This window comes from Drosophila albomicans, chromosome 2R (assembly GCF_009650485.2).
Source record: "Drosophila albomicans strain 15112-1751.03 chromosome 2R, ASM965048v2, whole genome shotgun sequence".
Taxonomy (NCBI): Eukaryota; Metazoa; Arthropoda; class Insecta; order Diptera; family Drosophilidae; genus Drosophila; species Drosophila albomicans.
Window position 1 is genome coordinate 26,458,058 of NC_047631.2, and position 21,093 is coordinate 26,479,150.

Consider the following 21,093-nt stretch of genomic DNA (forward strand, 5'->3'; position numbering starts at 1 on the left):
TCGCTGCTAAATGTCAATTAATGTCATCAACTATTTTTGCAACGTTTTCGCTTTTAATTGGCATCCCATCGCCGCTGCTGTTGCTGCTGCTGCTGTTGCCTCACAAAACTTCTTCTATGCCAGCCCACTTTACTTTATATTATTTGTGGGCGTGGGTGGCAGCAGCAGCAGCAGCATGCTCTTGACTCTGCCACAGCAGCAACAGCAGCAGAAGTTGAGGCTCTGCCACAGTTAAATGGATTCTTGGACTCTATACTCTCTGTTTTTTTCTGTTCCTTTGCTATTCTATTTTGTTGATGTTGTTGTTTTGTAGATCAACGACCAGTGAAAGTTGTTTGCATTGGCTCGTGGCAAATGCTGCTGCTGACACATTTAGCCAACCATTGAAGCCTTAACAAATGCTCCGTGGCCCGTGCTAGTTTTAGCCCCGTTTACCATTTTAGCCATAGCCATAGCCATCCCAGCAATCCAGCTAATTAGAACACAGATAGAGAAAGAGAGAGCAACATCATCATCATCATCAGCCAAGTGAACGACGTCCATAGATCAAACATTGCACAAGTGCATCATCATCATCATCATCATCATCATCAGCAGAAGCAGAAGCAGCAGCAAAAGCAACAGAGGAAGGGAATGAGGAATGAGGAATGGAATTAGGATGCAGCTTGTTTGCTGTAATTAACATGCAGCTGCAGCGGCGATTAGAAAGAAGTTGCCCAAAAGAAAAAGGGCATTGAGGCTAATCGACTAGGATGATGCTCTTTAAGCGGGTTAATGGCGAGCTGAAAAGTTCAGCTTTAAATTATGGATTTCCAAGTGTAAGAGGCTATAGCTAGGAATGAAAATATATTTTTGTCTAAATATTTTCATATGAGAAAAAGTATTGAAGACAAACTTTAGTTTAAGGATATGCTCAAAATTTTTTTTTTTTTTAAAAGTATGAAGAATATATTTTGCCATTACATCAACATTCTTAAGGCATAAGTATATTTTGCCTAAATATATTTTTTGAACGTTATAAACTTTTTTTTGGTTAGAAAATATTCTATTAAAATAGGCAAACACAACTAGGTAATAAAGGTCGTAAATTAGATAAATAATTTGCAAAAAAATGCAAAAGCTGGTAACTTTAATTTAATATATGTATTTTTGGGACACTTTCTGAATAAAACAAAACATTTTAAAGTGATTAAAGATGACTTAACTTTATTAAAAATATTACATGAAAATAATGTAAAGCCTTCTCTTGATATTTTAGATAAAAGTCATATTATAATGTATATAGGAAATGGCTGGATAACTATTTTGCAAAGCTGTCAGGCGAGGCTTTCTCTGCTTCAAAAGGCTAATACTCTGCAGGAGATAGAGATAGTGATAGAGAAACAGAGAGGGAGGGAGTGTGTGAGTAAGAGAGATAGTGAGAGTAGTCAAACTTGATTCAACTGCCATGCAAATAGACATGGAAAATGGTGCAAACGAGATCCGAGTCCCCAGGCTGTCAAAAAGTTCAAGCTGCCTGCATTGAGTTGCATTTGGCCATAATTTTGATTTCCCTTTTTTTTTGTCTTTTTTAGGAGGGGATAAAACTCTTTACTTTAGTTTAGTTTACTTTTTTTGGGGTCTGCTGCTGCTGCTTTGATTCGTCCAGGTCATGTTGTCATATTTTGCATGCGCTGCACGACAACCACAACGAGACGAAGATGGAGTTGAAGTCGTAGTCGGAGTTGCTGTTGAAATAATAAGAGAGTAGGGGAGAGCGGGAGAGTTGAAAGTCGACGATGTTGTTGGCTTACACTAAACGACATAAGCATAAATCTCACTTACCTACAACTTGATTTACTCACTGCTGCATGCTTCATGCTACACACAGCCACACAGCCTGCCACATGCATAGCTCATGGCACGATGCCCCATGCCCCATACGAAATGCCCCATGCCACATACATAGCTCATGCCTCATAACGAATGTGCGCCTGTCAGCATTTCAACTTTGCGCCATTTATGTTGGTCAACCGCTTTTGCTTCGCTATTCTCCAGATTTGGCCACTCTGTGGCATGGTGTGGGTGCTCTTTCCACGTTGATTTTTGCATGTGCAGACACATTGCTCTGTCGTCTATCTATCCAGTCAGTCAGTCTGTCCTCTGGGATTCGTAGGCGTAGAGCGTCTCTCTCTCTCTCTATCTTTTTTTTCTTTCATTTTTAGGGTAGGTGTAGCCATCGCATTTGTGTATTTATTTCCTGTTTGATGGTGGTCCTCGTCGCTTCTTATGATTCATTTGGCAATTTAAGGCGTATGACATTTGATATAAATGTTGAGTGCAGATGGAGATGGCGAAAGAGATGGAGATGCTGCTGCTGAGAGAGTGATTGAGTTGGTCGTGGCATGCCATAACTAAATTTGCATAATGTGCTTGTCCCGTTTTCTGTCCCGTTTTACTTAATGATGCTTGGGTCTCTGCGGTCTAGACCAAGTCATAAAGCCAGCCAATAACAATAGCGTAGCTTCAGCTAATCATGCCCCGAGAGAGAGAGACTTCTCCGACAAAACAGTTGCAACCACACCTTGCCACTAAATACCTGTGGCCATTAGAAGCACACAAATCATCCGACTCGGCAGCAGCCAAAGCAGCAGCTGAACAGTTTATCACTTTGGCAGAGAGTAAAAACCAATTTGGAGCGCTTTCTGCCACCTCCACAACACTCACACTCACACACACACACACTTACACCCACACAAACAGCTTTGCTTCAACGACAACTGCAAATTTAGTTGTTAAAGTCAAACAATTTCCAACAATATTTCTGTGCATAAATTGCTGTCGCAGTTTTGTGTTGCAGTTGCAATTGCAACTCTCTTTCTCTCTCTCTCTCTCGACGTGTACCTGCAGTTTTTGCACTTTTGCAGTTTTGCAGTTTACAACTTGCTTGTTGCATTGACATTGTGGCAAGCCACCGCATTGCATCCCCCATTACGCTGACTCTTTTGGGTCATAAATTTTGCGGCACGGCGACATTTCGGCATTTCTTTATGCGCAGCAAGCAGCTGCAAAATATATATAAACTCTATATTGTGTATACATCTGTTGTATACATATGTTTTTGTGTGTGGTTCTTAATTACCTCCTCCCTCCCCTGCTACCGAAAATTGCATGTTTCGAGTTCAACTAATCCACAAGTGATGATGATGCATCATCGTCTGAGATTGAGATTCTGTTTCAATCTAATTACTTGCAAATAAGCCTCAATGTGTGTTGGCTGTGTCGTGGAGACTTACATTTTCATTAGCCAGAGTGACTGACTCTCTGTGAGTATGTGTGTGTGTGTGCTCCAGTTAGTTGCATGCAACGCAGAGGCAGAGTCAAGTCATTGCCATTGCCTGCTTAATTAATTTCCGAGTGCCACGTGTGAGTGTCCAATATCCGTATGCAATCAAAACTGCAACCACAATGTGCTTAAGCGCCAGTCGAAGAGACAGACGGACAGATGGAAAGACGGATGGATGGATGGATGGATAAATGAATGGATGGAGTAGCAGCACTTCCTTATCTCTCTCGGCGTGTCTCTCTGTGTGTTGTGAAGCTGGTCAGCGCTTTGAAGCGCGCACATCAACGGGTTTTGCACAAGGCATATCAGTTTTCATAATTGGCATTGGCAGCAAGCTCTCGCATCCTTCTGCTTGTTGTTGTTGTTGTTGCTGGGCAAACACTTCATGTTCATGCTGCCCACTCGAGTGGACATTTGAGCCTTGCTCTTTATATTTAAGCCATTGCCATTGCAATGTAGTATACACATGCATATACATATATATATATTTATATATGTGTTTCTGTTTCTCTCTTGCTGTTTGTTGTATCTCCGACTGATACTCGCATGTTGCAGCATCATCACCTCATTTAGATATGCGATATGCAAACCTCGCCAGCTTCTTCTTGCCACAGTGTCTGCTGTGACTCCCAGACTCGAGACCCGACGAGACTCAGACTCAAGCTCAGACTCGGAGACTCAGCCTCAGACACAAGCAGCAGCAGCATCTCTCGTTGGCTGCTGAACTTGACCCTGGGGCTAAGGCAGGCGTTGAACATGCGCCTTAAATGCCACAGAGACTTCACAGACACACAGACAGACAGACAGACACGAGTCTTGGCTCTATGGAGCGAGCGGCGTTGTCCAGCCAACGCATTGCACTCAATGAAATGAATTGGTTGACATTAGTTGTTGTTACTTCTACAGCCTCTCATGTTGTTGTTGTTTATATGCCTAGACGGCAACTGAAATTGTATATGCAACTGCAGCATGTTGTTTGCTCTGTCCAAGGTGTGAGGATTGGAGACAACAGCTGCAGCTGAGCTGCCCTTAATGGCAGTATAGATGTCGGATTGTTATGCAAAATAAGATAGAAATGTTTCTTGCGCTGCCAAATTGAGTGGAAGTAATGAAAATGAAGCCCAACGCAAATGAAGCGAAATAATACATGCAATTAGAGAGAAATGCCAGGTTTGCGAGAAATATTAAAACAATTTTAATAAAATGGTAAATCTGAAAGCATTTAAGAATGCAAAGTAGAAAAAATTTCAATTCAAATTTCAATTTCAAATATAGAAATGAAATGGTAATTTGAAAAGCTGCTAAACATACAGCGTATACAAAATTTTAAATGAAAATAAGCATTTAAAATATATAGATATCCCAACAGTTTTAATGAAATGTCAAATCCAAAAGTAGATAAGAAAACGAAACACTTAAATTTGATTGATAACAAAACAACTTAAATAAAGTGATAAATTTAAAATTGGCTAAAAACGAAGCGTCTAAAGAATCTGAGATAAAACTTAGCTGCAATCAAAACAATTTTAATATAATGTTAACAATTTCATGCATATCTAAGTATTTTAAAATATAAATTAAAGCTATTCAATCAAATTGAAAAAACTAAAAGCGCATGCAAAATTAATAATAAATAAGATTTCAAAGAAGATTTTCAAAATATTATTTAAAGCAATTTAAGCAGCTGCTAGCAATGCATAAAGCTCAATTTAAATCTAGTTATTTTGAAAATATTAAAGCTATAAATACATACAAATGTGAGAATTATTTACTAAGAGTTAAATTTGAAGAAAAAATGAAATAATTTCACTGCAACAAAACGCAAAAATATTTCTAACTCAACAACTTGCATTTAATTGCTTTTAATTCGATTATTTGGAGCAGCAATTTATTATTTCGCTTGAATGCGGAAACTTGTTCAATGCAAAAACTGCAAAATATGTTTTTGCAAAATTCCTCTCATATAAAATGGAAATTTTCTTAAAGAGCGACAAAAGAATTCCCATTAACGAGCTTGAGCTGCAGTTGTCTGACCCTGTCAAGCCAATGTCTGATCTGCAGCTCAAAACAATTTATATCAATTTTCAGCAGTGGGTCGACACAGTTTCCGCCTCTTTTTCCCCTGCCAACTCTTTCACTCCTCTCTTCACATTTTGTGTCTCATCAAACATTCTCAGCACTCAACGCTAACTAATTTCGCATGCTTGGGCCACTTGAGTTCTCGTTTTCTTTTTATTTTTTTTTGTGGGGTGGACATAAAATGCATATGGAAAACTTCACACCAAAAAACATTGCTGCAGCTGAAAAGCAAACTCAGACTCGAAGTCGAGCACAAGTGCGCGACGACGACGAAGCTGCTCAACCCAATTCCATATGCATGTACATACATACATATATATAGAGTACTATATAGTGGAAGTTATGTATGTATTTATGTCGATTGGGGATTCGCATCCGCAGAGAGTGCTCGGCACTTGTCTTAAATGACATAATTTACGGCATAGCGCAGAGCGCCCGTTGCCGCCCACCCAACTGACGTCGCTAAAAATTATAAATAATAATTCCACTTGTACGAAATTACCAACATGCCCCACGCACACACACATGAACAAGAAGGAAGACAGACGGATGGAAGGAGGGCGGACAGACAGACAGACTGTGTGGCAGACACGAATATAACCATTCGTATTCATTGCCCCCTTTTTTTTTGCTGTAGCCAGCCTATTTCTCTGCTGTCTGTCTGTCTGGCTCTGTCTCCGTCTCTGACTCTCTGTTGCTGTCTCTTATTGCCAAATAAATTCGTGCAGCAACGAAAATGAAATGTGTAAAATATGTTGCATGGACTCGCCTTGTAGTCTGAGCAGAGGCTGAGACACAGTTTGCTGTTGGCTGTGGCCAGTTTTGTGCTCTGGCATTTTTATATGGGTTTTCACTTTTTTTTTTCCTTTGCTGTCTTGCTTGCCTGGCTTGTTGCATGAATTTGTAGCTGATGTTGCATAGTTGTTGCCCCAGCAGCAGCAGCAACAGCGACCCCAGCTTGGCCTTAATTAACTGCTTATGAATCTGCATATGCAATCGTCTCTGTTGTAGCTGCTTGCCACACCCTCAACTCCCTGTTCGTGTCTTGTTGTGTAGGTGCTGCACACACAACATAACAAAAAAAACAAGTACAGGATGCTCATTTAAATATTTAATGAAGTGCTGTGTTGCAGTTGCCGCTGCTGTGGCTGCTGCTGTCTCTGGCTAATCATGCCGCAAGCAGCGGCATGTAACTGTTTTTTTTGGGTTTTGGATTTTCATTTTCAGTTGTGGGGCATGCCTCATTGACCCATTTCACTACAATTGCTTGGCCCTAAATACCAAAGAAGTCTGAGTGGACTGTGTGTGCGAATTGTGGCTTCAGTTTGCCGAGCACGTCTTTAATTAGAAAATAATTGCAAAAACCAAAAATACCCAACACACACACACACACACACGCAGCGAGAGAGCAGACAGCGAACGAAGGACAACGGCGCCACAGACGTCGTTCAATTGATGGACATGCGGCTGACTGGCGGGCAACGCAATGGCAACGCAGCTTGTTGCAAGCCTTGACACATGCCAAAACAGGCAACGGTCAACTAGCAGAGAGGCAGCTTTTTTTGATACCCGCTATTCATATGGTAGAGGGGTATTATAACTTTATGACTTCAGCAAACTTATGAAGGGGACACATTGTGGTATATTTTCAATATACCAAATATAGTCTATAGTATATTTAAGTACTTTTGGGATATATTTTTAAATATTTTTTTAATATCGATTTACCAAATATGGCCTTCGGTATAATTCAGTATTTTTGTGGTATATTTTTAGTATTTGTGTGTAGGAATTGAAGAGTATTATATCTTAGTGTCTCTAGCAAATTTATGTAGCAGACATATTTGCTATATTTCCGATATAGCAAATAATTCTTTTGGTATATTTCAGTATTTTTGTGGTATATTTTGCAATATGGTTATAACGATGTAACAAATATATCCTTCGGTATATTTTAGTACCTTTGTGGTATATTTTTAAATATGATTTTATCAATATACCGAATGTATTACAGTATTTTTGTAGTATATTTTTTATATGGTTATATCGATATACCAAATATATCTTTTGGTATTTTTCAGTATCTTTGTGGTATATATTTTGCAGTATGGTTTCATTAAAAATAGGTAGCGGGTATCTCACAGTCAAACACACTCAACTGTATCTTTCTTACTTGGTCTCTCTGCAGTCTCAGTCATTGTTGTTGGCCAAGGCTTTGCCGCATTACATGGCAACATTTGCAACACCTTTCAGTCCGACGAGAGCTCTCAGTCATTCAGTCAAGTCCAAGTCAAGTCAGTTTTGTGGCGTCCATCGTTTTGTGGTTATTGGGCAATGTTTTGCCCCACCTTCATCATGATGATGATGGTGATGATGATCATCATCATGATGATCATTCAGTGTCTTGCGACCGCCTACACAGTTTGCTGATTTTTGCAAAATTTATATTACTTGCGAGACAAGTTTTGCGACTCTTGGGTCTTTGTTTCGTTGTGTGTGAGTAAGTGTGTGTGTGTGTGTGTGTGTGTGCCCCATGTTGTTATCATGTGACATATGTGCATCAACGCCCCATGTTTGTTTTGGCTGTGGCGCTGTCAGCAGCATGCCAAAGACACTTCAAGCTGTTGTGTTGCGTTGTGTTGTGGCATGCCACAACGTGCTTTCAGCTTCTTTTTTTTTGTGTTGTTTGTTGCTGCTTTTGGGTAGATTTATGCTGACGCGATGTCGTTTGATTGGCAAATGGCAATGCGTAGACAACACAACGGCATCACGTCGTATGCGTAATTTGACAAGTTCTCTTTAAGTGGAAACTCAATTTAAAAATGGCCAAAGCGACAACCAAGTGCCAACTTCCGCGTGCAACTAATTGGCTGAGCATTGCAAAAGGTGCACGCAATTAACCTCCAGCAGAACAACAGCAGTTGAGCTGCTGCTCATTGCATGTGCGCCTCTTTTGTCCACTTCCAGTTCCATTGGCAACCACAATCCCACAGCGAGGCCCAGTTCAAAGTCTCTGTGGCTCATCCTGGCACGGGTGCTTGAACTCCAACTCGAACTCGCATGCTGACTTTTATCCTGGCTTTTGTCTGCCTCTCTTTTTTTTGTTTTTTTGGCAATAAACTAATGAGCGACAAAATGCAAAAAGCAGACACAAATACACATACACACATATAGAGGCAGAGACAGACATTCACACTTGCCACATGCAACGACTGTGCAACACAACTGTGCGACGACTCCAACTGAGTCGACTGGCTTAATTAGAAGCTTAAGTTAGTTAGACGCCCCAGACAAGTTGCCACTCGCACAGTGGCACTATGCAGTTTGCACTATTAACCCTTTATTGCGCCTGCTTCAGCTCACATTACTCCCTCCCCCTGTCCCTCTTTTGCTTCCCTCCGAAATTCTTCCCCTGCATCTCCACTGAGTGTGTGTGTGTGTGTTCATGTGCTTTTTGCGGGTGTCCTCAGTCCTGGCATGGTCGTATCCATTTAGCAATTTAGCCGCACACCCACTCACTGCCTTCGCTTTGCTGCTCTTCCTCCGCCTCCTCCTCCTCTCTTGAAATGCCTTTGCCATGAGGCCATGCGATACGTCCATCAGTCGTTTGCTCGTTTGCCTGCGCGCTCATTTAATTAACAGTCGCGCGCCACGCCAGCCAACCAGACTCAGAGCAGAGTCAGCGACAGCCCAGGTCGAGACCAAGAAGAAGCTGAAAGAGATCTGCAGCTTCAGACTGATGCGGGAAGCTCTGACTGCAACTCCGACTCCAACTCTGACTCTGACTCTGACTCTGCTGCTGGTGCCTTTGACTCTGTCGGAGGCAGAGACAAGAAGGCGTGCTGCATCTTTGGGCGGGCGCGGAAAGCAATTTTTTTTTGTTGCTGCTCATACACTAACTGAGTGTGTTATGAATATGTCGCTAAATATGTAAAGCTGATGTTGAAGAAAGATGTCTTTAAAAAGTTAAAAGAATAGTCAAAAAGAATATCATATTTAAGACTAAGAAATGTCCATTCAATTCATTCAGTTTAAAACAGTAAAAATCACTCTTAAATTATTATATAAATAAAAGCAGTAAATTCTTTAATAAACAAAAGCGAATTTCGATGGACTTTTGCTTGAGCAGTCTGAGAAATAATACCAAGAAATATTAAAATTAAAATTGTAAAAGATTGTTACCCAAATTAAATATTTGAACATCACAATTATGCGTTGTTGGAAATCAAATTTTGCTTTCCTCGAAAAATTGTATATTAAATACCTTAAATAGCTTTTTTGCTGAGGTAATCTGTTTAAGTGTAAAAATTAAATTGGCCTGATGAACTCTTTTTATTCTTCTTTTTAAACTTGTAATTATCTGTACACATTTTTTTATTCAATTAATATTCAAATTTGTATTAAACTTCTAGAATCTAGCACCATTATAAATAAAATATGCAACTCTTTTAAACAAGCCACTCTGAGCCATAAAATCGAACTAAAAATGCAAATTACAATTAATATATTTAAAGGACCAATCAGTATTATTTTTTTGACCATAAGCACTGCATATTTTTTAAAAGTATACAAAAAATAAATTAAAAAATTTGTTCTTTAGAGTATTTGTGCTGCGCTCTAAATCACATATCAATTTTTTTTATTTGCTGGGCATATTTTGCATTCGCTTTTTGGCTTTGTTTCGCTGGGCTCATCTCCGGCAAACTTGCATGTTTTTAATTATGAATTATCGTTGTCCTCTTTGGGCGCTGTGCACCGACTGACTGACTGACTGCCTGACTGACTGACTGGTTGGCTGACAGGCTGACTGAATGACTAACTGACTCCAGCATAGCTTGTTGCATTTAAATGACATAATTATGGCGCATAAAGAAACTCCCACACTGCAACATCAGCAACATCGTCGTCGTCGACATCAGACAACAGCAGCAGCAGCAGCCGCAACGTTTTTGCGGCACAGCTCAAAGGCAGTTGAGTTGAGTTGCACTTCCTTTTTGGTTGGGGCACAACATAACAATGGCCAGGCAGAATAAAAAAAACACAAAAAATTTATGAAATTGGCGAACTTGTGCAGACAACTTGAAATTTTGTGCAGCGCGCAAATTGTATTTTCTATTTATATTGTAGAACAATTTTTATTTGCACGTCAGCCACTTGAGTGCCTCGCTTCTTCTATCGTCCCCCACACACACGCACTCTCTTTTTTATATAAATAAAAATTTGGACAATTGAGAGCGTATTTGAGCGTTAAGGCGCGCATATTACGTGTGCAAATATCAACATTTTATTTCAATTTTAAGCCAATTTTTTGTGATTTATTTTCGGCCACTTGACAGCGGCCACTTGTGAAAACCATTTTCATTATGAGTGGCAGCCGCAAAAAACTCTCGCACATCACACAAAAAACGAGAATAATAATAATAATAATAAAAACAAGAGCAAGAGAGGAGAGAATTGCAAGTAAAGGCGCAAATTTCATATCGATTTACACAGTCAATGGCCTAAACAAACAAAATGATGAGCGTCAATGAAGCGAGTGGCGAAATGTTTGAAAGGGAAGTTTTATGCGAAGAAGGGTGTGCGAATTTGCCAGCTGTGTATTGCGGTACAGTGAAGCATGCTACACAAGCTACACAAAAATATTTTGCCCAAAAACTTGAGATAAAATATTCGTCAAATGAAAACCACAAATCAATTTGCAATCAAGTGGCAAGAGCAGAAGAAGATGGCTAAATGTAATACAGTTGGTTGCATTTAGTTGGCAACTACTTTACATCAATTTAAATAGATAGATTTCGAGTGCAACGCAGAGGCAGCTTTGTGTGTTGCATTTTAGTGTAATTTTAGTTGAAGTATTTGACTTAATTGAAAATGCTTTCACTTTGCCATCCACAAATGAAGCGCCAGCGGTTAAATAAAGCTGTCAAAAAATCCAAATAAAATGAAATAAAACATGAAATCGAAAAACGAGTTGAGGCAAAAAACTAGCTGTGAGCAAAAATTGTGTTCGCTTAATATGTGGGAAAAACGAATGAATTGGCCGCAAGCAAAAGATATTTAATTGGACGAAGAAGAGTTTAAAACACGAGTACTTTATTAATTTAACAATTTAATTCGCTTTGAGCAAGGTCACTTCATGATTGCGATGTGTGTTGTAGACATTTTTTTAATTGCAGTCATTAAATAATGCATAAATTTAATGCCACAGATATGACAGTAGTCGAGAGAGTGTTTTTTTTTATATATGCCTGACATTAATCTCGATTGTGCACACAACATTTAGTCGGTTCATTATTCATCTTTAGCTAAGCTGGGAATTTATTTTACTCTTTTTTAGTATTTGTTGAATTTACTGATTAGAGCCACTCATCTAACTATGTTGCAAACGTTTTTAATTGCAATGAAAGCAGCAAAAAAACGCTAATTAACTATCGATTGGTTTTTTTTTATTTATATGTGGTCCGTTTTTTTTCCCCTCGTTATTACCAAATATTACAGAACAATTATAATTACTGAAAATAGTTTTGTAATTAAGCATGCATGACCACAAAATTTGCATTAAAATTGCGAGCGTTATTAGCAGCAAACAAAAAAAAAACACATACTAACCATTACTCATTTAGGTGCTGAACGCTGTAAGCTGATTAATGAAAATGTGAAAATCGCTCGTAGGCTTAGTGCATTGATATTTTTTTTTTGTTTCTGTTGCTCGCCTTCTCGATAGCTTCATAATTTAAGCATTAAATAAATAATTGAAATGGCAAAATTATTGCGGTGTTCAGCTGGACAAAAAAAAAACAAAAAACACTAAAATTATTGATGCACAATCGAAAAATAAGTTAGCTGCTGGTGCCAGCTTTTGAATTGATTATGATAATGCCCGTTTCTCGGTTTCTCGATTTCCTTTAGCAATAAATAATTAATTTTATTGATTTTGTTTTTGTTTTTGGGGCGTTAATTACTCGTGTTACGGATTTCGGCTAGAAGATAAATGGTTTTCGCAGCACAAACAACATTTCCTTCGCATAGCACTTATGACACTCGATGAGCCGCAGCAGCTGTTGAGCCAATTGATGATTAGCTGCTTATATAGGGTATCTAGACCATCCATCAATGGGGCGCATTGACAAAAGGGATAAGGGCTAACTAACTAGCCTGCTGTACACTACTTTCCACTGCTCCCCCTCATGACACCCCCTTGGCTTTGCTAATGAGCTTTAACGATGGCAGCCGAAAAGTAGGCAACACTTTGTGTGAATTTTAATTTGCCTTCAGCAAACACACACGACTCGACACGCACACTGACGCAGCAGGCTAGCTGTGGCGCAAACCGTTAAGTTGTCTACAGCACAACACCTACGCGGCTTGATTTATGAGCCACACACAACACAAACACACACACACACAATCACACATGGCCTGTCAAATCTGCAGCGGAATAAAGTTTCTCATACCCGCTGGCTTTTTATATGCGCAGTCATAAACTAACATTTAATGTGCACCAGTAGCAGCAACAGAAACAGCAGCAGCAGCGGCTGCCACGCCCTCTTATCTGGGCGTCTCATTGGCAGTAATGCATAAAAACGCACTAAAATGTTCCCACGCAATTAATTCAACGTTTGCTCGCTCGCTCTGTACTTTTTGTTTACTTAATTGGTAAACATTTTGTTACATTTTTATGTGCGCCAAGGTGAAGCACTTCACAGAAATCGCTACACACACACACACTTGCATATACACACAATCGCACGCACACACACGCATAGAAATAGCCCAATTTAATATGCCATTTTTATTGTTGTGCTTGCGCTGCCTTTTGCCTTTTGTTAATTAAAACACAAACACGTGCAAAGCGAATAAAAAATTTAACACAATTTTCGCCTTTGCTGCGACGAAGAGACGAGAAAGCGCGTCACTTGCCAACGTGGCAATGAAATCAGTAGCAACATTTTCACGACACCATTTGATATTTCTCTTCTTTTTTCTTTTGGGGAATACCCTTTGCACCTTTGAGAGAAAGGTATGCTAGATGTTGAAGTTGTCAAAAATAAACAAAAATGAGAATTAAAACTGAAAATATTTCTTATAACTCTGCTAATCTAACTTCACTTTGAAACCAATTTTAAACTTTACAAATTCGAAATAATAGAGTACCTTCAAGTCGTATATACTCTCAGCTAGCCAACCGTCGCTTCTTACTTGTTGTCGCATATAAATGCAATGCGAGTTTAATCCTTTTAACGCCGCGTTTTCATTACATTACTGTAAATTTGGTTACCAAAAAATTGTAAAGGCCTCGCTGCAATTTAGCTTTTACTTTTGTTTGGCCAACCGAAAGAGAAAAACGGCTAAAAAGGGTTTGGATATGGTTGCTTCAAAAAAAATAAAAAAAAATATGCAAAAAATGTGAAATAGGCGAAAGGGGAAGTTCACATATCTGGTGTTTACATCTATGTGGATTTTATGTTGCTTTTGTTTGCCTCTCTCTTGCTTCAGCATAACTGAAATTGTGCGCCATTTTTTGTTTTTTTTTTTTTTTTTTTGCGAGTCTGTGCCTTTATTTTTGTACTTTTCTACGCTTGCTCACTCCCTTTTTTTCTGCTGTCGCCGTTGCTGCTGCTGTGTTTGTTTTGTTGCAGGACGTTATGCAGAAAACAATTTCATATACAGTGCCCTTTTTGGTATACCCTGTAAGCATAAAAAGCTTCAAGAGGGTGTAATCAAAGCTAGTTGAAAGAATTAGAAAACATTTTAAGTGTTGAAGTTGCACTTAACAGATAGTTAAAAACTTTTTTGTATTTGAGCAGTATTAAAGCTTTAATTTAAAATAGTTTTACCAATTATCAAGTGCCTTTAAGTTGAGCACACTTTCGCACTTTTACTATTTGCTTGCCCTGCTGTTGTTGTTGGTAATAGCGTAAAATTTTGTGGCTGACTCGAATATGCGTGTGTTGTAAAATATATATCAGCATAGGGGTGACTCAGTAAAGCAAAAAAGAAAATATATTCAACACAAAAAGCATAGCAAAGTATAAAAAATATATATTTTGCATACTAAAGCGAATTTGATATAAAAAATTTGGCAAAGAATTTGCTAATTATTTTGTCAAAGCTTGAAAATAACTGAATTTCTTTTTCAATCATTACATCACCGAAAATATTGCATGCAACATAACTGACACACCCCAATGTAAAGTTGAGCATACGCAAAACAGGGGTTAATATGCGTTTACATCCTTTTTTGTGAGCCCGTTGCGCTCCTGTCTGTTTGCGTAACTTGGCCGCAATTCAATGCCAAAAATATGTACAAATTTGGTTTCTCACCAGAAGAAAAGAATGTTTCGTCATGCGCTGCAAAGAAAAACAACAACAACAACAGTAAAATATCTGACATAAAATCAACTTGTAAAAGATGCAAAAGAAACGCAAAGTTACAAAGAGAAGCCGCAGCACACAGGGAAAAAATCAAGTATACGCAGCATCAGACAAATGTGGTGTGTGGTGTCAAGGCTATTTGTTGCATGATAGCAGCGCATATTTGTTGAAATTCCATAAACGCAAACGCAACACCGACGGCAGCAGCACGTGTTTGGTTGCTGCAAATTGCATTTAAATGAAAGAAAAGGAGCAAGGTCTTTAAAGCGAGGCGGTCGCTGTTATTAAAAATTAAAGTTAAATGAGTTTGCTGTGTGTGGCAGTGGCAGTTGTTGCACTCACGGTGGTCGCCGCATGTCACGTCGAGTGCGGTTTATGCTGCTGTTGCAAATTCACCTTGAATGCACAGTCAGTCAGTCAGCGAAGCCAAGAGCCAGCCAGCTGATGCTGTGGCCAAAAAAACCGCAGTCGAAAAAAACGCAAAGAGAGAAGGAAGTAGAAAGAAAATGAAAATAACAACGAGAAATCTTGATGCAATTATTCATACTATATATACATACATATGTGTATGTGTACTCGCAGCTAAGGTGAAGGTGCATGCAACGACAGGCGGCAACAGCTGGGGTGCAAGTGTAGAAGGAGGCGAGGCAAGGAGTTGAGCAGAGCAGATTGCAATTGACTGACAGTTTTGCCTGCGTTTCGACTCCGCTTTAAATGCGAAATTCATTTGTCATGCTTATAATTGTCTCACTCGGCCAAATTGCAGTTTGGGGCAACAACAACACAAAAAACACGAAGATTGGGGCCGGCAATTTTAATGAAATCGTTGTCAGTCGTCGAGACAGACAAAAGAAGTAGAGGGAGGATGTGGATGATTCAAGCTGGCTGCCAGCACGTAGTGCTCTTGGTACCTTTAGCATCTCCCTGTGTGGCTGCTGGACTGACTTTGGCTCTGGCTTTGGCTGCCCCGCAACGAATTGCTGTCAGTAATTATGCTTAATTTTTGGGCTGTTTGGTTTTCGTTTCGTTTTTGCAAACGCGCGCGCTTTTCGCAGTTGAAACATTTATTTTTATTTGCTCTCAACTCTGAAGATCAGCAAAAGTTCTTCGTTCTTTGTATTAAGTTGTTTTGGCAGCTGCTGTTGCTGTGGCTGCTGTTGTGGCTGCTGCTGTTGCTGCTGTTGCTGCTTTGTGTGCAGTTTTAAAATTGAATAATGAACGCCCATTTGCTTTTATGACATTTCGATAATGATGATTGTTCTGCCTTTTGTTGTGGCATTATCTTTATAAGGCAAACAAATTGTTGTTGCTTTCGTTGTTCTTATTGTTGTTGTTGCCGAGTAATTCAATGCGCTTGGGAGAAATCGTATAAATCTTGCACTTTAATTCCCAGGTCTCAGGTCTTGAAGTGAAGTCGCCATCGTTGTTGTTGCGGTTGCCGCAGATCAAAAGTGAACTAAAGTAAAACAAACTGAAATCGATCATGATTGAAATCGAGCAGAGGCCACAACAACAACAACTGTGAGTGTGAGTGTGAGTGCCCCATTGCGGCAATGCCGAGTGTTTTGTGAAACATCAACATTTTGACAGGCACACAAATCCTCTTGAAATGAGATTTATAAAACACTGAGCAGACGCAGCATAAAAAATACACCAACAACAGCAACAAAATCAGAGAAATAAAGGAGAGAATGAGGAAAAAAAAGCGCAAAGTCATTGTCAGCGTTGCGCTTGGCTGCGAAATCAGAAAAGCAAACAAAACAAAAGGTTCCACAGAATGCGGCATAGCTCAGCACTCTGCTGTGGCAACTTTAATGTGTAACATGTAGCCAGAGAGCTGTTGCTGCCTCATGTTGTCGCTGTCGTCGTCACCGTCGTTGCTCGTATTTATTTTCATTTTGAAGACATTGTAGTGTCATTTCAGCAACGACTTGTCCAGCCGACCGCAGCATGAAAAGCAAATAAAAACGAAGAAGACAACAACACAAAAAGAAAAAAGCTACATGAGATGATGAGCGGCGGCAACGGCGGCCAAAACCGAAAACCAAAAACCAAACCAATCCAAAACGAAGCGAAACGTTCCAACGAACTGATCCCAATCCGTGTAACAATTCAGCTCGCTGCAGCTTTTAATTAAGCCAAAGAGCAACTGGTTGCCAATGGAAGAATGGACACTGCAGCGAATGAAATGAGCAAAAAATACAACAACAACAAAAAGGAAAAACAAAAATAATTTATCTGCGCGTAAGCCGCAAGTGTATCTGTATCTCTGCCTGTATCTGTATCTGTATCTCTAGCTGTATCTGTATCTGTAACTTGCAATATGTATCTGCTCGCTCGCCTTGTATTTGCTTTAAAGTCTCTCACGACTCGCTGCTGTTGTTGCTGCTGTGGCTGCCCCGCTGAGCGTCAACACCCCAGCCACACAGTCACAGTCGCCGCTCGGTTATGGGTCCCACTACTCAGCAGTGCCACACAGCACAGAGTTGCCTCTGCAGCAGTCGAGGCAGCAGCAGCATCACGTTCATGCGTGTCCACATTTTTTTGTGCCTTGGCTGCGTTTTGTTCGTTTTTATGGCAATAATTGCAACTTGATGACTTAATTGCGGATGCAACTTGTTTTCCAACCTCCCGAGCCAAAACTCTCGGCGAGGAGTGGCCACGGCGTATGGCGGCGTATGGCCTGGAAATTGAATTTTTCCACCTGGTATACGCGAGGCGCGCTTTTAAGCAGGATATGCTTTCATTATTATAGATACGATAGCAATGCGATGTGGCAGCGGCAGCGTCGGCAGTCGACGATGTAATTTTCCCCATTGCATAAGCAAATAAAATTTCATTAATTTATGATTGCCAGCGGCTGCCAAGACACACACACACACACACACACACAGAACCACAGCAACACAGCATCACCAACCGCAGTCGACTTCTCCTCTCCTCTTTGCAGTCTACAACTTTAGTTGTTGCCATCAGGTCCATTAGTTGGAGTTCAGTTTGGAGTTTCAAGTTATTTTTATAAACGCAGCAACGTGACATTTATGCGAGTGTTCATGTAAATGATTATTACGTGCCGACTAACTCCCCTCTGCCTCTCCCTCCCCTCCTTCTTGAGAGTTGTTTGCAAAGTAGATTTCATGATTTATTGCCAGCTGTGCACTGAGAGTGCAGTGTTGTGTTCTTTAGTGTTGTGTCTAGCCTGTCAGTCGCACACTGTCTGTCCGTCTGGCATTGCCAAAGTAATTTTATGTTTAATTAAAAAGAATTCCGCCTTGATGGGCATTTTTTTTTTTTTGTGCTGTGTCTTATTTATATTTAATAATAGTTAACATGATTTCTCAAGTTGCCTGTGCACGACTTTGATGTTGTTCGCTCGCTGCGTGGGCAATATTCAAATCAGTTTGACATGAGTTGCAGTTTCCAAAAGATTGAATTGCCTCTTGTTAGACATGCGATACTGCCTCAAGGGGGGAAACACAGGTAGAGGAGAGGGAGAAAGAGAGAGAGAGAGAGTTGTTCAGGCGCGAAGATGATCAGCGCTCTGACACATTGAATTATCATAAGCCCATAAGCCAAAGGCAGGAAATTGCGATTATAAATTTACATAATTTGTGGTATTAGAAAAGTTTTACCGCATTGATTACAATTATGAACTGAAATTGAGTTGAAACTTTAAACTAAACTGAATTTAATTGCCCTCTTTGTAATGCCATTAAATTGCAATAAAATTAACAGAGAGAACCTCATTTGATTTACCATTTAATTAACATTATTCTTGTATGCCTTATTCTCATTTCAGGTAAGTTGTCTGGCTCACAAACAAGTTCATATCCGCCATAAAAATCGAAACGTTTTGTCTCTGACGTGGGTTCAACATTTAAACGTATGTATTTTGTATTTATGTATTTGTGTCTGTATCAAGCAGTAAGTGTCATTAACTGTTCAAATGTTCAACTGCAACTGCAACAACAAGCAAACAAAAACAACAAAAAAATTGATAAGGGCCCGCCCCGGCTTCGTATGCAGTTTAAAAACTCATTTAGTGTCCAATCAAGCGGCCATAAAATAAAGTCAATAAATCAAGCATAAAAGTAACAAATGCACAGCCAACACTCACGATAACGCACACACACACACATGCCACACTCTCACACACACACTCAGACTGAGAATGATATACAATATGCAGCGCTGCATTTCAATAAAATTCGATACGTTTTGGGGCATGGCCTGGGCCATTGGGATCGGGATTGGAATCGAATCGAACAGCAACAGCAACCGCAGCAGCAGCATGGGCATGGGGTCTCCCTCTTAGTTTCGGATCGCTTCAGTTGAGTTTGGGGCACCTCCTTATCAAGGTGTGATGATCACTTGCGTGCCAGCGGCGCCTGACTTGCATTTCAGACGCGTCTCAACAACGTTTGCTCTCCAGAATCAATAAAAATAAATCGAAATGTCAAAGGCGCTGCATGTTTTTGGTAATAAGTGTGGGGTCCCGCAGCTCCACATCCCCATCGAAAGTAGCATATGAGATACAAACGGAAAATAACAAAAACAACACGAAAACTGTAAATGACATTGTGGACAGTTTTCGGGTTTTGTACTATAGAAAATTTCATTGGAACTCGCTGGAAGAATTAACATACGAGCAATAAAGTTAAATACTAGACTACACTGAACAAAATCAAATTATGTTCTAAAATGAAATGCTTCAAATATATAAGAATTAATAAAAAGTTCTTTCAAATTATTAAATCGAATTATGACAGATAATTTGAAAGTTTCTAAAGAAATTTAAAACATTGGCTACACTGATTAAAAGAAAATCAAATGAAACAAATTCAAAAATGCCTCAAAAAATTAAAAAAAAAACTCAACTCGACTGTTTTATAGGTATTTTTAAGAAAATCATAAAATATGCCTAAAATATGCCGAATGCGGTTGTTGGTATATTAATATACAGTTATATTAAAAATATACCATATAGTCCGAAATATACCAAAATGTCAATCAAAGACGGTTTTTTGCCATATAAAATGAATTCTTAATTAGCTTCTACAATTTTTAAGTGATGGCAACCAAATTTTCAGTAGTCATAAAACTGTTTTTTATAAATATTTATTATTTATATAAAAAAATAAAAATCTTTCATCATTTTCATAAATATACAAATTATTTTAGACACCTTCATCATTATAATATTTGACACTTTAATGCTCATATCGGTCAAATCAGTAGTAAAGATGTAATCTTTTGGCTATCGAATGATTTATTATGCATTTCTGTCAGTGTGTTTTGCATATTAATTTCGTAGCACACGAAATTACGCGGCTTTAAGATATTGAATTACATAAGGTTGAGCCGCAAAAGGCGAAAGAAATATCAAAAATATCACTTGAGCACGATTCAGAAACAGAGAGCGGGGAGATTCGAAAATCAACAATCAATTGAATGTGCGCATACATTTTCGAAATGAGAAATGTGACACAGCAGCAGCGACAGCAGGAAAGAAAGAAAAGAAAAAAAAAGAAGTGGAATCGTGTGGCTGCCGCTTGCTGTTGCCACATATTGTGGCCATGACCAGCGGGTGGGCAACCACAGCAGCAGCAACAGCAGAGAGACTTGACTCAGAATCCAGTTCTGAAGATTGCATTGGGCCTATCCACAAATTGCTCGTGTTCAGCCTTTAAATCGTTTTACGTAGTTTTCGAGACAAGTCCACGGTAAATGTTCGCCAAATGTGGCGCTGTTTGTAAATCACGCACGCTGCACGTTGCACGCAACCTCAGTTGCTGCTGCAGCGATGCGTCGATCGATTGGCCAACTCAGACAGACAGACAGACGGGGAGTGAGAGAGGGAGACAGCTGCAGCTTCAGCTTGTGTCAGTCGCTTTGGCCAAGTATGTTAATCTTGGTACGCCTGACTAAGTCGGATGCAGCCAAAGCTTGCCACACTTGCCCCACCTCGAGCAGCTGCTTAAATTTATGCGCTGTTCAAACGGCGCGTAATAAATTTGTTTGCTCTTCAACTGTGCGCGCGCATGTTCATTGAATTTGTTGCCGTTGCCATTGCCGTTTGCTGTGGCTCAACGCTATCCAATACAAATCCGTATTAAGTCACGCCCCTCACTCCCTCCTCTCGCTCCTCACTCTTCCGACTTGTTTCTACAATTCCAAAATCCCGCCAACGGCCACTTCATTTTGTAGCTTTTAACAGCATTTCAGCATTCTTCTGTATTTGTTTATCTAAACGTTTTATTCATTTCTCGCTCTGTCGCTCTCTCACTCCGTCTGTCTGTCTGTCTGTCCATCTG

General features: G+C 39.6%; 1 protein-coding gene across 7 annotated transcripts in view; it reads left to right on the forward strand.

The window, feature by feature from the left end:
- The window catches only part of LOC117574355 (sterile alpha motif domain-containing protein 5), a 159,834-nt gene that overhangs the window by 49,474 nt on the left and 89,267 nt on the right, over positions 1–21,093 (forward strand). The window contains exon 3 of one of the 7 annotated variants that reach the window (XM_034258189.2): positions 18,579–18,729. The exons of the other annotated variants lie outside the window; for them this stretch is intronic. Coding sequence (XP_034114080.1) covers positions 18,579–18,707 — 129 coding nt within the window. The 3' untranslated portion in view covers positions 18,708–18,729. Of the gene's footprint in view, positions 1–18,578; positions 18,730–21,093 lie in introns of those variants that run through there. 7 annotated transcript variants of the gene reach the window in all.